Source organism: Necator americanus, chromosome I (genome assembly GCF_031761385.1).
Source record: "Necator americanus strain Aroian chromosome I, whole genome shotgun sequence".
Lineage (NCBI taxonomy): Eukaryota > Metazoa > Nematoda > Chromadorea > Rhabditida > Ancylostomatidae > Necator > Necator americanus.
In genome coordinates, this window is record NC_087371.1 from 20342228 (window position 1) to 20357188 (window position 14961).

At 41.2% G+C, this 14961-nt stretch overlaps 2 protein-coding genes across 3 annotated transcripts; one reads left to right on the plus strand and one right to left on the minus strand.

Annotated features, from left to right (window-relative positions):
* Positions 1-2668: 2668 nt before the first annotated feature.
* RB195_006314 (uncharacterized protein) lies at positions 2669-8498 on the plus strand (the record flags this gene model as incomplete). 2 transcript variants are annotated; one of them, XM_064179339.1, is made up of 6 exons in its annotated part: positions 2669-2887; positions 3897-4115; positions 5240-5436; positions 8096-8172; positions 8256-8282; positions 8340-8440. In XM_064179339.1, the coding sequence occupies 6 exons, from the start codon at positions 2669-2671 to the stop codon at positions 8438-8440; spliced, it is 840 nt and encodes a 279-aa protein (XP_064036300.1). The 2 variants fall into 2 exon arrangements, with proteins under 2 accessions (XP_064036300.1, XP_064036299.1); XM_064179338.1 differs by having other exon boundaries at positions 8096-8282; positions 8340-8498.
* Positions 8499-9815: 1317 nt separating this feature from the next.
* RB195_006315 (uncharacterized protein) lies at positions 9816-14828 on the minus strand (the record flags this gene model as incomplete). The annotated part of the gene is made up of 7 exons (XM_064179340.1): positions 9816-9930; positions 9995-10122; positions 10207-10341; positions 10414-10623; positions 13390-13522; positions 13711-13844; positions 14577-14828. 7 exons carry the CDS (start codon positions 14826-14828, stop codon positions 9816-9818), a joined length of 1107 nt encoding a protein of 368 aa, XP_064036301.1.
* Between the last annotated feature and the right edge of the window lie 133 nt (positions 14829-14961).

The window sequence follows — 14961 nt, forward strand, 5'->3', positions numbered from 1 at the left end:
TATTGCCTATCTGTTTGTGGGGAGGTTGTAGCGCAGTCGGTAAGAGGTTCCGCTTCCTGCACGATGCACCAATCTTTTTATCCCTCCGGGGTCGATAAATTGGTACCAGACTTGTTCAGGAGGATAAAAACACTGACTTGATACATCGGCTAGCCTCGCAAGTCACTGTGTAAGCCAGTTACACGTTCGTGAACCTCAAACGATACTGAATTGAAGTGGTGGCGCATCCCAGGCGGATTGACTAACGCCAGACATTTTATCCTTTATCTTATTATGTTTTTCTTCAGTGTGCACCAACCTTCTTAGAGGCTTCGGAAAATTTGTGCTTCAGTTCTAATGGAAATTGTCATTATGAAAAAAAGATACAAGACATAGTAGACTTAAGGAGACGGCGTATGCGAAACGTTCGAGTATAAGTTCTCACCACGTACGAGCTATACAATTTGCACAATTATATGGCGGACGTTATTCAGACGTTGCAAAAAGATGCTGTTGTCCAGCACATTACCAAAGCCGAACCGAAATAGGTCAAATACCTGAAGAAAATATAGAATCTTCTTTTAACAACACTCTGCTTCTTTACTCGGAACTGCGCTGAATTGTCGACGTGATCGCTCGGTGTCGGTAGAAAGTTCAGGCACCAAGTCTGGCAATCTATGCGGCAGTGACGAATGGATGGATTCTGCAGATCGAAGAGGTGGGGCAGAAGTATGTGCCAAAATTCACATGCTTCAGAGAAGATGCGGGTAACAGTATCAGACGAAACACCATGCCACGATTAAGTACGTAGGCACGTAGAGATAAGACAGATGTTGCCTCCGTCGGAACACTTGTTCGATTTTGTCGCAATCTTTCGCGATATTTGGGATGCATATCACTGTTCACGTGTCTCCGTCATAGTCCTAGCTGTACAGTCACAATTATGATGGAAATTTATACTTGATGCACCGTTTCTGCAGCACGCTTAATGTTAAATCCTCATAATACTCTTGCAACTTCCAAAGAATTCCTCACCAGAAGTCCAGCTGCCGAGAATTTGTTTTAGCTACGAACTTCCTATCTGAGACTTTAATTAGCATCCATTTCTTCACGGTATATCTCGTACAATACTGTGATTGACGTTTCTGAAAAGCTTGTTTTCCTCATTTAGTAATTTTGTTCAGTATAGACAGTGAAGCGTAAAAAGCAGTGTAGAATTGAAAAAATACATCAGTATCAATTTGGATCTTCGCTGAGCCTATGAGGTGAATTCAAATTCTAAAAGAATTCCTTTGTTTTCCGAAAAATAAGACGTGATATAGTTACTAATCAGATGTTATGTAGATGTGATAACGAATTTTTTGCAGAATTTTTGGCTTTCCTTTCGTTGAATGGGAAAAATGTAAATAGGGACCTCACTATGCGGAAATTCTATCGTGCCGCCAACCATGAGCTTGTGGAACTAGTGAATCTTGTGCAGACGTTCCGCACTGCTCAGTTACCGTTTACAGCGAAGACGTAAAGATTCAGACATACCGAGAGAACATATATGGCCTAAATAGTAAGAATCCGATAAGTCTCTTAAAATTAACTTTACATTTTTTTCCACAACAAAGACAATTGAGTCGATATTGTGGCCACCAAAATAGTCAGTGACCCATGTACAGTAGATTCAAAACGACGCGAGTTCGGGTGCGTAAACGGCTGGACTCAAAGCAGTGCTGTAGAGAAAGCGGTTACAGTCGAGGTGGGTCCATCGCAAACTGCAGCAAAGAACTGTGGTAGCAAGTGTGCTCCCTCGATCCTAACGCTACGCTCCAGCGCTTCGAGCGTAGCCGCTTGCGCAATTGCACAGTCGTTTTGACCATGCCATACGTGCATCAATTGTGTAAATAAATTGTTGCTTCCTTAAGCCAACAATGTGAATTAAAAAGCTGACGACCGCGAAAGGGAATTTAGTGGACCTGTTCATTAATGACTTTCATCTAAAGGATAACAGCACTCATTGACGGTGGAGTTGTTCTCTTTGTTTGTTCCTATAGTCATCAACGTTTTCAAAAAAATATCCGAAATAAATTAATTATTAAGTGATTTTGTCGTAATCTGATGGACCTGTGGTACTGTTTTCATTATTTCTTCCAATTTGAAGAACTTCGGCTAAGACACCATTAAAAGTGCGCCTGAGTTGTTTTATTTGCGCAGAATCCTAAAAAAGTACAGTTGTTCTATAAGAGTTCTAAGCAATTTCCTTTCTCGTAGGGCTAAAGTGCTTGTTCTGCTATCCATATAGGATTTTCCGATCTTCCAGAAAATTAATCTAAATCAACTGACATTTTCAAACTACCGAATTGGAGGGATTTTCACGTGCAGAACTGCATTCGGCTTGATCTCGTTGATCTTTGATTATGGTAGATGCAATTGCTGATTTTAGACGAATAGCAACTGAAAGCCACTTGTATACATATATGAAACATATTCCTTTTCCAGCAATTTCCGTCTCCTCCTGATATCGATTTTTATTTTTTTACATGCCTTGGCTTGCTGAAAAAAATTGTTCAAGAGCCCTGGTCTTTTATATCTCGTTAGAAGTACGCCATCCTAGCACATGATATTATTGACAGTCGTGACCACACCTATTCTAATTTGTTTTTGTTCGAAAATTTCTCAAACTATATTTTCTTCAGCCAACATGAATTGCATAGCGAATGCAGCCGAGGTCGTCAGATATCCTCCATGGCTATCGGCAATGTGCCTACAAAGCGGTCTTTCCGCAGCCACTGTGGTCGTCTCAATCTTTTTTGCGCTCCGATTGAAGGAAAAGACGATGTTCAGCTTCTCCACGATTTTTCTGCTCACACTAGCGACTTTCTTCGCAAATTTGCATGCGATTGTATTGTTGGGGATTCAGGTAAGGTTGAAGTTGACTAAATAATCACTTTGATGGATTCGTAAATGTAAATTTCATTGAATGTGGATTTAGCATTACAATTATTACTACTATTACTACTATTTCCTGCACGATCGACCGGAGGTTCGAATCCGCCCTAGTGCTCACCAAGCCTTTCATCCCTCCGGGGTCGATAAATTGGTACCAGACTTGTCTGGGAGGATAAAAGCACTGACTTGACACATCGGCTAGCCACCGCAAGTCATTGTATAGGCCAGATACACGTTCGTAAACCTCAAACGATTCTGAATTGAAGTGAACGTGGGGGCGCATCCCAAGCGGATTGATTAACCCCAGAAACTTTATCCTTTATCCTTTATTGCTCAGACAGACGAGAAAAACACAACTTCTACTACTAAATACCTGAAAGATAGCAACTTACACATGTTCTCTCACCATATGTCACGATCATCAGAAAAGAATATAATTATTGCCTAAACGCCAACATTCATTGTTGACTGACATGCTGAGAAAAAACAGAACAGAAAAACATTGGGTACGAGAGCGAAACATTATATTTTAAAATAATACCTCCAACAAAGGAAATGACTCTAAATGGGGGAGTTTCAAAGAGAAGACTACAGACTACGGAACAAATTCCGATTGAATTTTTATACTGTTAGCTCGGCAGTTTTGAGGTCTTGCAATCTTCTATTTCTTGTTGGAACAGCGGCTTCATGAAATATGGAAACTTCTGAGCTATTCCTAACTGAAATTATCTTTAGAATCTGTGGTAGACGCCCAGGTTGCACCTCCTCGACTGATTTTTAAATTCCTGAACCCATGTTCATCCTAGATCAGCGTGTGACCCATGTCGTTCGAATAATTCAACCGACGCCACCTGTGCGATTTTGAGCTTAATTTTTCATCTTGATGATGACAACTTTTCCTGCCACGGATTATCCAAAACTGGTTTTCCTACAAAATACTCCAAGAAGGAAAATTATTGCAACCTCTTTACAATTTTCAGTTGCACCACTTCGTACTCAGTGCAATCTACACTAGTGCATGTGATCTGAGCCTGACGACACATGCGTGCTATGTTCCGAACTATTTGATCCTGTGCTGTATACTCGGAATGGTCGTGTGTCAAAATGCATTGTGGATGGATCGTTTAGCGGCAACGTTTCTTCCGAAGGTTTACTCAAAACATTCCAAGCAGTTCGTGATAGTGCTCGGCATTCTAGTGGTGAGCGTTTTTCAGTTCAAATATTAGAATTTGTCACCTTCATAGAAGGAAAAATCCCATTGCGTCGATATTAGGTTGATTATGGACAATTTTTCCCATTGTTTTAATTATTCTTTATTTTTCCTAGCCTTATTTTCTTAATCGGAACAGGACGAATTTTAGTTCACATATGCCTTTAAATCTAGAACTTTGAAAGTTTAAAGGGAATAGAATCTCACGAATCAGTTATGTTGAAGGAATCTGCACCAAAAACTATACATGAGGTTGTAGATTGCAGTATCTGGGGTGGTTCCGCTCATCTTTCCCTAATCGTCGTAATAAACGTCGTAGGAGCAACTTTAGTTCCTATGAGGTACGTTACCACGCTCCTCTATGTATATGTTCCGTTCGCATCAGTAGCCTATTCATTGGTTTCACTTGAACAGGGTGGTGAAAAGTCATGATGATCTTCAAACGCTCGCACTTGGATGCAGCGCGTGCGCGTGACTGGCGCGTCGCAGCTGAAATCGTCGCGAGAAAAAAAAGTCGCGTCTTTCACTGTTATTAGGACGATTAGGGAGAGATGAGGCGAACAACCCAGGATTCCGCCGTCTACAACCACAACTCTATGTCTTCCAACAGATTCCTTTACCACGTCATATTTGTGGAATGCTGCCTTTAACAGCACGAAATAGGAGACGCATTTTTCCTAATTCAAAAAAGTCAAAATTTTTGCAACGTTTACCGAGCGTTTGACATCATTTGAGTCACTGCTCTTGCATATTTCAATGAATCATTCAATCAAAAAATATACACTGAACATTTCGCCTGTATCTCAATATGTTCACCCCGAAGCTATTATACTTTTCATCCTTTGCTCCCCTTTTTAAACTTCTAGCTAAATTATCAAATAGTGTACAATTCGTGTTGTTTTTTCGCTGAACTTGAGTTCGAGGTTTGCGCAGACTTTAACTCTGGATTGTATTTTGTACTGCATTTTTTGCTGGATCCTTCCAAGCAACACAAAGCAGCTAGCTTCTTGCTTCATTTTTGCACTGACAGTTAATCAAGAATCTGAATGGTTCACGAGTCCACAAAGGTCGCCAACAGAACTAATCGGGAGCTGAACAAAGGCCATTTTTTAGATTTTCATCTCATTTCTTGTGCCCTTTCTGCTGCTGCGCAAGGATCCGTACGATGACCGTGTGCTCACGTGTGTGATTACCCCGAGGGGAAGTGCTGCAAATGTTAATGGACTCTTCACTTCTTTAATCTGCCTAAATTTCATCGCAGTTTTCGTTAACATTTGCCTGTTCGTCATCAATAAGCAGAGAGAAAAAATGTGAGTTTTGTACTTGAACCATTCCTTTAACAAACCTATACAATTAATTCGTAATAACCTTCTACACGTTGATGACAATGTCGCTCAATGGTGAGCGACAGCCAGTCTGTCTCGTTGGACGACGTCGCCAATGCTGCGCGACAGCATATTATTTTAGTCAAATGTGCGCGATTGTTCAGTTTTCCGTTCAAATAGCCAGTCTAGACTTAGAAGTATCTTATGTTGACATCGACTGACTATCCATTGAATTTCAAATTTTATTTATATTTATATTTTTTCAAAAACAATTACGATCAATTACCAACAACATTCATTACAACAATCAACAATTATAAGGTATTTGGAAACAATCTAAACAGCAGAATTGGTTCCACTCACTGCATTTTGCCTTAGTCCTCTTAGCCATGTTCAGGGCAGTCGATCTGCCTGAAGTTGCGGAGATCGAGCTGTAGCAGTCAGAGCAAAACTGTCCGTCCTTAGCCTTTGCCTTTGGATCAGACGCTTGCAAGATCTTGAACTGCTGATCGAAAAATGAAAGATGCTAATGAAGTAATTGATTATGATTTTCTTGACCATCTCGCAATACAAAAATCAAACGTTGACCGAGGAAGTCTGGGTTAAGAAATGAAAAAACAGCCGGGTATACCATTTGGCTGTCTTCTTTACAAACGGAGTATAGGCAACGGTCGTTGAGTTCAACGAATCCCTTCATCATTGCCGTTTGGATGAGAGATGGCATCATGTTTGGTAGATAGCATATGAATGTCCCTCTGATCTTTCCATTTTAATCAATTTTTTCTTTTTTATCTCTTAATTTTAATATATTCTTTTAATTTTTCACCATCTTAATTTTCAAATTATTTTTTATGTAAGGTTGTCTTCAGTTTTTTATTATACATACCAGTCTGAATGTCCGGCTAAAGCCGGACTTCAGACTTTCGGTGGTTTTAGCTTCGCTTCCCTTCACTGATCAAGGAAAGTTAATAGTAGTGGTGTTTTTTGTGAAATTAGATTTGTATTTTTTTAACAACGCTTTCCTTCTCTTCTTTATATTATAAATTAAGGCGAAAGATTAAGGAGTTTTCCTTCTAAACGCGTCAATTTTACATTTGGTGAATATTCGACCATCAGCTGCAAACACTCCTTCGATGCGAGATTAATGTAGATACTATTTGAAAGCATTACTCAAAGTAAGGGTATTCCCCTTGATTTCCCCCAATACTTATCACAGAATGATGTTTTAACATAAAATGACGTGAAAGACATCATTCTACTGATAATGATAACGTCCCACGTCAGATCGCATAAACATCTTGCTACTATTTAAGCAACCGTTTGCATGCGTGTTTCCACTTTCTGAGAACGGCATGCTACAAATTTGAGGCACGCGGAGGAGTCATAAAGGTGAAGAGCAAATCGCGCAGTGGTCACGGCTATGAAACGGCTCCAACCATTTATCTTTTTCATTATTCACACTAAGTTATTGCGCACCAATGACCGGGTCCACCGACGCCGGTGGATCCGTCGCATATTATAGCAATCTGGCGCCGGCGCACCAATCTGACGCCGTTGGACCCGTCGCACCCCCTTCTATAGGTATCTGACACCGGTGGACCCGTCGCACCCCCTTCTATAGGTATCTGACGCCGGTGGACCCGTCGCACCCCCTTCTATAGGTATCTGACACCGGTGGACCCGTCGCACCCCCTTCTATAGGTATCTGACGCCGGTGAACCCGTCGCACCCCCTTTTTCGAAGTTCGTGACACACACACACACACACACACACACACACACACACACACACACACACACACACACACACACACACACACACACACACACACACACACACACACACACACACACACACACACACACACACACACACACACACACACACACACACACACACACACACACACACACACACACACACACACACACACACACACACACACACACACACACACACACACACACACACACACACACACACACACACACACACACACACACACACACACACGGACTAAGCTCGTTATTATATTTCATGATATTTTCTAATATTTAAGGGGCGGGTGTGCTGTAGCGGTTAGAGGTTCCGCTTCCTACACGCTCGATCGGAGGTTCGAATCAGCCCTAGTGCTCATCAAGCCTTTCATCCCTCTGGGGTCGATAAATTGGTACCAGACTTGTCTGGGAGGATAAAAACACTGACTTGACACATCGGCTAACCACCGCTTGTCATTGTGTAGGCCAGTTACACCTTCGTAAACCTCAAACGATTAAGAGTTGAAGTGAACGTGGGGGCGCATTCCAGGCGGATTGATTAACGCCAGAAACTTTATGCTTTAAACTTTAACTTTCTAATATTTAATTTGAAATTTATTGATTTTTTTAAAATTAATTACTTAATATTTTTGAATTTTATTTTTTAATTCTTGATTTTAATGTTTATTTGTACTTAGTATTTTTCAATCACAATCAATCATTTATTTAAAAGTTAACAAATTTTCTACAAAGAAAAATATGTCGTCCCACGGGACAGTCATGAAGAAAATGGCTCGTCGTCAACGTGCTAAGATTTTGAAATGTTAAGTTAATGTCTCTCCATCACATCTTTCCAACTAAAGTCATTTTGTACTTTCCGCTTTCAGGTTGCGGTTTAACGTCAGCGATCGCTATCAAGCGTACGAGAATATTACCGCAACTAAATGGATCGGATTGATTGCATGTACGCAATTTCTCGTCTTGACCACATATTCAGCAGCAATGTATTTTATTAGGACCACCGAAGGTATTTTTTCGGATGTGCAGACGCAAAACTTGAGGATATGGTTCTTTGTGAGTTTGATATTCAGTTAACTTCAATATTACGAATTTTTAAACAACTATATTTAGCTGGTACCGTTATCAACGTTTACACTGCCGCTCATCTCGCTTTCTGCTTTTCGACACATCTCCCAGAGGCGGCATTCATCAATAGTCCGATTAACTCATGAAAAAGTCGACCAGTCTGCTTATATGACTGGCTTGAACCAAACATGGAATAAAAAATGACTAACTTTGCCTGGTTGACACAAATAATTGAGCTTCCGCTATCGTAGTACATTGGGAAGAGATTTTCTGATACTCGCTAATAAACAAACAGTTTGACGACTGCAGAAGTTTCATTAGGAACAGTAATCCAAGAAAAAAACGTAAGAATGGCTTTCAAAAACACAAAACAAAACAAAAACAATCAAATTACTGAAATACGTACTGATTCGTTCTGATTTTTCCTCTTATTTTTTAAAGTTCCGATACCGCTTTTAAACTGTTCTGATATATTTGTTATATACTCCTTTCAAGGTATTTCTAGTTACCAGTAAGGTTTCGATGGTTGATTTCTTGGTAGCTGTTCTGATGTTTTTGAAGAGCCAGAATCAACACAAGATACTAGATACAGTAGTGTAGTGTAATGGTAAGAGGTTCTCCGCGCCTACATGCCCCACCTAGCGCCAACCGAGGTTTTCCCTTCTATGGAGTCGATAGATTGCCACCAGACTTGTTTGGAGGAATAGAAACACCCGGCAGGTCGGATCCTCAAGGTCGCTGTATACGTTGCATAAGCGTTCATGAAATCTCAAGCGATTTTAAATTGGAGTTGGACGGATATCCTTCATACATATTTTACATAAAGAAGATATCACTGTACTCCCCTGTACTGTGTATAAATAGTTCACTTAAGCTTGCTTACTCAACTGAACTACCCATGGTAAAATTATTTTGGGGCTAAGAACTCAACTGTTAGTATAACCTCCTTGGTTCCTTGTACACTCCTACTCCGCTTCCGTGAAGAAGGTCCATCCTAATAGCTGTACACTCATATCTGATCGGCTTGGGTTCTCGAGATGGATGCAGAAAGAAAATTAAATCCGACTCAAAGAATCCCATGGCATTTGACAAAAGGTTTCCTTCCTTCCTGGTTTCACTTCTCGCGAGCTGAGGTGAGATGAAATCACAGTGTACAATACAAAACTTTAAAGTGAAGAATTATTTAAAAACTTGTGGAAGTAATTTTCCAAAAAGGAGTTCTCTTTCTCTGATATTTTCAAGTCACTTCGTAAGTTCATAAAGTTTATAGACTAATGTATTGGGTTGCCTTATGAACAATGCGGTTTTATCAACTCCACTGGTGGAATATTTTCCGTCCCGCGCGAGTCAATTTTGGGAGAAAGCACGTAATGTTTCTCAGAAAGATGGTAGAACACAGTAGAAAATTAGGAATACATCTTAGATTCGACAAAATGTTTTCGTCTTTCCGTTTATCTTAATTTTGAAAAACAATGAAACATACAATAACACGTTATTTATGGATGACCCAATATTTTCAATTTAATTTCCTACTTGAAAAGGATCAAATAGATTACAATAATCGGTATCTAGGTAGAGTATTAGATCACCGTGATTGCTGCGAATTAAGATGTATAAATCAGGACTGTAGCCGCGCCTGGAACGTATCATAAATGATTGGTAATCACGCAGGATTTCTGCGATAGTATGAAAGTGGATACCCATCAGAAGCTTCGGCACCGGTAATGATTATCGATGGGTCTATGTTTTGCAGCACTTCTCGTTTGGGAAGAGTTTTCAAAGCCTGAATGCTGAGGAAAGTGATCCTACGTTGGCCCTCTAACCACTGCTGTAATAAAAACTTTTGTTCTACAAACCATATTGTATGAGCGTTTGTTACAGTAGCATCATGCTAAATTCATCTGTGACCTACCAAAATCAATTTGTTGATAGACCACGCCGATAGGTAAGGGGACCTGATCCGCATGACATGAGCTTTCAATTTAATTAGTTGATTGTCAGTGATCGCCGCCTTGACATCTATGTACAGATCTCTAGCTGCTCTCAACTGAAGTCCTCGATTGATTGATCGATCGCCATGGAAAAAGCATAAAAATATCTATACTAACATGAAACTCACCACACTAGAATCGAAGAAAGCTGCATTCAAGAAAATCGTATCGCGATCGGAGTCGGAAAAGACACGAATACTGGACTGAGGACGCAAGAAACGAAGAAATGCAGAAGGTAGCCGTTTATCTTCCGTTCGGATATCGAGTGTGTTTGATGCAATTACAGTATCCGATGATTCGATGCTCAACGCTCGCTCGATAGCTGGAGTCAGTGAACGCTGCAATTTTAGTGCTATGAGACGCTTGCATAAGACTCCCCTATATCTTTGATGTTGTCGGATTCGGATATGGCTTTGCGTGTAATGGTTTATTTCGAGGAGTGCATCCTTTGGACGCTCACCACTCTCATCGTTCCTCACTTTTCTCCTAACCTGCTAGCACGGCGTAAAAGTATCACCCTTACTTGGCCCACCTTCGTCCCCCTCCTCCTCCCTCCATCTCCACCACAATTCAATGTGTGAAAGCAACCCAGGTCTATGTCGACACAGTCCACATGTAAGTAGTTGATGTCTCTTCCTGAAAGACGCGTCCCGCGATACTCGTAAACGACAACTAGTCGCTGGATAATTCCGAACGGTCGGATTGGTCACTGGAAGTGCAGGTCGACAAACTGAGGAACGCTGTGGAAGAGACTCCGTGTCTCATCACTAAGCTAGGTTTTTATCATTTCACGAGGGCGTCCGGTCCATCCAAAATCGGCAAGGTCTGGGGACTTGGATTTCGAAACTAGACTCTAGGCTCGAAAAAAAAAACTAAGAAACTCGGAACTACGCTTATCCGCATCTTCGCTTAAGTGATTCGCCCTTGAGCATATTTGAGCCCATTCTCTTCGATCATCAGCTACATCTCACACAGAATCTACCCACCCGTCGTTGTTCCATATTCTGCGAAGCTCTCCTGAAATGCCCTCCGATACCAAGTTTATTCAGGTCTTCCTTTCACCAATCCTGTCCCGAACTTTCTTCTACGTTCGGGTGGTCTCCTCCAGCTTGAATCCGACAAACTCCTCAGAACTCGTTAAAGGCATCACTCCACGAATCTGAGGTGGTGCGGATTTCAGGTGTAGTATTCGTATACGGCATAGTAGATTACGGAGAGGAGGGTGATTCCGCCCATTTCTTCCTAATTGCCATAAAAAAACAGCCCGGAAGATGCGGCGCGTGCACAGGGACGGCGCGCTCCAATCGAACTCGTTGTGGGAAATAGCGCCCCCGAACGCTCGAAGCCGTATCTTCCGGGCCGTTTTTTTTACGGCAATTAGGAAGATTGAACGGAGTCACACTTCTTTCCATAATGTCCGATCTAGTATGCGAATATTCAACCTGAAATCCCTACCACCTCAGATTCGTGGGGTGATGCCTTTAAACAAGGCGGTTTCCTGCTCTTCTCAGTACATGACCAACGAAGCGAAGATGATTTTCTGCAGCTACTTTTGATGGCGGTGCAAGACGTTGATTCACGTGTCATCTGTCGATACACCACGACGACTTCCGCGCAAGGATCTTTACTGTATTTATTGCTTTACTGTATTCTTCACTGTATGTAAAACGATCAAAGAAAATAAGCAGAAGGAATAAAATCTGAACGGCGTTATCAGAGTTGATGACCTCTAGCAAAACAAATTAAAAGGCTCTAAACGCAGTCAAAAATGAACTCTATAAATAGTTTCGTTGTAATTAATTATTAGAACCCGGCCCTCGAGTTACACGTGCGTTCTGGTATTACGGCACCACAATAACCCCATTAATTTCAGTGCTTTTTGCTGATTATTTTTTGTTTTTTTTTTCAAAAAATCATTTTAATGGACTGTAAATCCCTGCCTTTGTTTCTATTTCTATCAGTTATTTTCCGGATCAAGTCTACTTCGACATTTTTCCAGGAAGAAGAAGAGGGAGGGTCGATAATAAGACACTATTTTAAAAAATGGGAACAAAACACATGTTTGAAGAAGGTTACAATAAGACCGTGAGGGTTCTGTTCCGTGCATAAAAAAATAAAAAGATTAACAGTTCAATGTCATATAGTTATAAATACTTTACACGTGAACTAAGAGCTTTAGGCAGCTCATATGCTAAAGGCTCAGAACGCATGAGCGTTGTTGCGTTCGGGAAAATCGTTAATAACTTCGACAAAAGAGCTCCTTGAGCTGTATTTCGGACCCGTTTCTTAGGAGAAGGTTTGCTCCACAAAATTTTTGAAATACTACTCTTGTGACCTCCTACTTCTCTTTGATTTCGATGAATCAATCGGTATGGAGATTATCAACGCCGTGCACTTTACTCTTTATTTCGTTGAAAAAGACTTGCTTTACAATCTTCTAAATTCATCGTTCCATCTGAACTTTCGAAAAGACCGAAAAAGCTGTGAGGTAGATCTTCGCCTACTATATGAGCCAACGTATTTGACTTTAATTCAAAACCGTACCGAAGTTTATGAATGCGCGTGCAGCCTTTCAATGACTTGCGGGGTTACCCGAGGTACCAAGCGTTTTATACTCGCAGGCACGTCTAGTAGACTTGTCGAACCCGGAGCGATGAATGGCTTGGTTGGCACTGGAACGGCTCCGAACCAATGATCGATCGTACAGTTACAGCGGAACTTCACATCGAACGCACTACACACGCCCTTTCTACGAAATACTTCGAAAAATATTCTCCAGAGAGTTCTTACAACCAAGTGAATGACGATTTTCTAAATCTAACTATATCGGCACATTTTGAGGTTAAACCTTATTAGATTCACAAGTATAAATTGCAGGAAGTTATGTGTTGCTGTTGTTGTTTTATCCATCATTTAGGTGCAGTTCTGGGCTCTTCATTCTTTACCGAAGTTTGGTCCACTGAAGGATCGAGCTAGCGAGGGCTTACTGTCACCTTTGCTTCACTTGCGCATCTTCCTTCCTTACAAGTTCCTAATTTCCGTGAGACCTCGTGTCCCATAAACACTTTTGACTCTGTTTATTTCTATGATTTTTGAAAACAAACCAACTGAATCTCCAGTGTGAGTATGTCGAAAACTTCTGCAAAACGAAAAAGAACTCGCATTGCTGTAGTGCATGAATCCTGATTGTAATGCGGTCCTTTTACTGCTGTCCGACGTCCTCTCTTCTTCCACCACCTAGTGCAATTACAACCATGTTCTTCTTAATGTGCTATTCTTCTTAATATACTGAAGTCACTAAGTCAAGGTAGAAGATGCGAACGACAGCTCAGACACATATTTCAAGTATTTCTGGAACGGAAGATCCTTAAAATATGTGCCTCAATGCGTCGTCGAATACGCATTTGCGCCTCACACTTTCCTACCTCTCCACAAAACATCCTCCGTTATCGTCCCCTACGAATGACAGTCGATATTTTTTGAGAGCTGATCGAAGAAGCTGTCTGTCGGGAGGCATCCAACACACGTCCAGATCCATACGACCCTTTTCTCCAGGTATCTTGAAATAAAAGAAAGACAGATTAATTGCTGTAAAAATGTTGTTTTCCGTAGAGAATCAAAAACAGGAAGTTTGCCACGATTTTGGAAATTCACTACAGATATTTCGAAAAACACTATCAGGTCGTGTTTCTGAAGCCAGTCAACCAAAAGAAGCAACACCTACTTGTGCTCCTCAGGAACATGGTTGAGATTCCTCCGAGGTTTTCTGGTTCTTGGTTTGGCTTTGTTCTAGGCTTTGCTTCAGCGTCAAAATTCAAATTCTCGTCGAAATGTTTCTCCTATGTCTCTATTTTAACTTACTGAACTAGGCATTAACTTGTTTTATTTTACTTCTTCTTTTCCGCAGTTTGCGTTCCTTAGAGGCTACTGCTTTAAAAAAGTGTTTCACCACTGTTGTGAGGCTGCAAAACGCGAAATGGGGATCGCAGTGCACCGCAGGTTCAACATTGTTATCTTTGTGGGTACTTTACCGGATATTATACCAGTAACAGGTCAGATAAATTTGGCTTTAATTACGGTATAAGTGAGAGAGACAACAGTTAATAAACTGACACATAACAGGCGCTAAACATGTTCAAATAGTAAGTGAGATTGGACCAGAAAGGGAAACGGAGTGTGTGCCAAGCAAAAGAAGAGCGCGCGTTACGACGGCGTCGCTTTTTCTTCCTGTTGAACGCAGTCGGCGGCGACTATAAACATAGATGATTAGTTCCAGACGTAAATGACCTACATTGAAGATCTCCTCGCGATAAGCTTGTTCCCGTAGACGAACGGTTCCCGCTTGTGGCTTCGCTTCCGAAACGAGTGCAAAACACTCCTTGCTAAGAAACATGAAGTTTCTGAGTGTTGGAAAAGGGACGTATCGAAGAATCGTAATCTTCAGTACGCGCGGAAGCTCACTCCAGCGATGAAATTCGCCTCTTTCAGACAGGTCGAGGTCGAAATCGAGAAGCAGAGGTGCGTCTACCTCCATGTCTTCCATTTCTAGAACATCTTCTGATTAATGTCCAGTTATAAGAGGTTGCGGTGAAGAGACTAACGGGAGCTGGAGGAGGGGCAAGGAAAAAGCTTGGTTTTTCTTGGGGTGATGCCAAGACGCCTTTAACGTAAGTGAA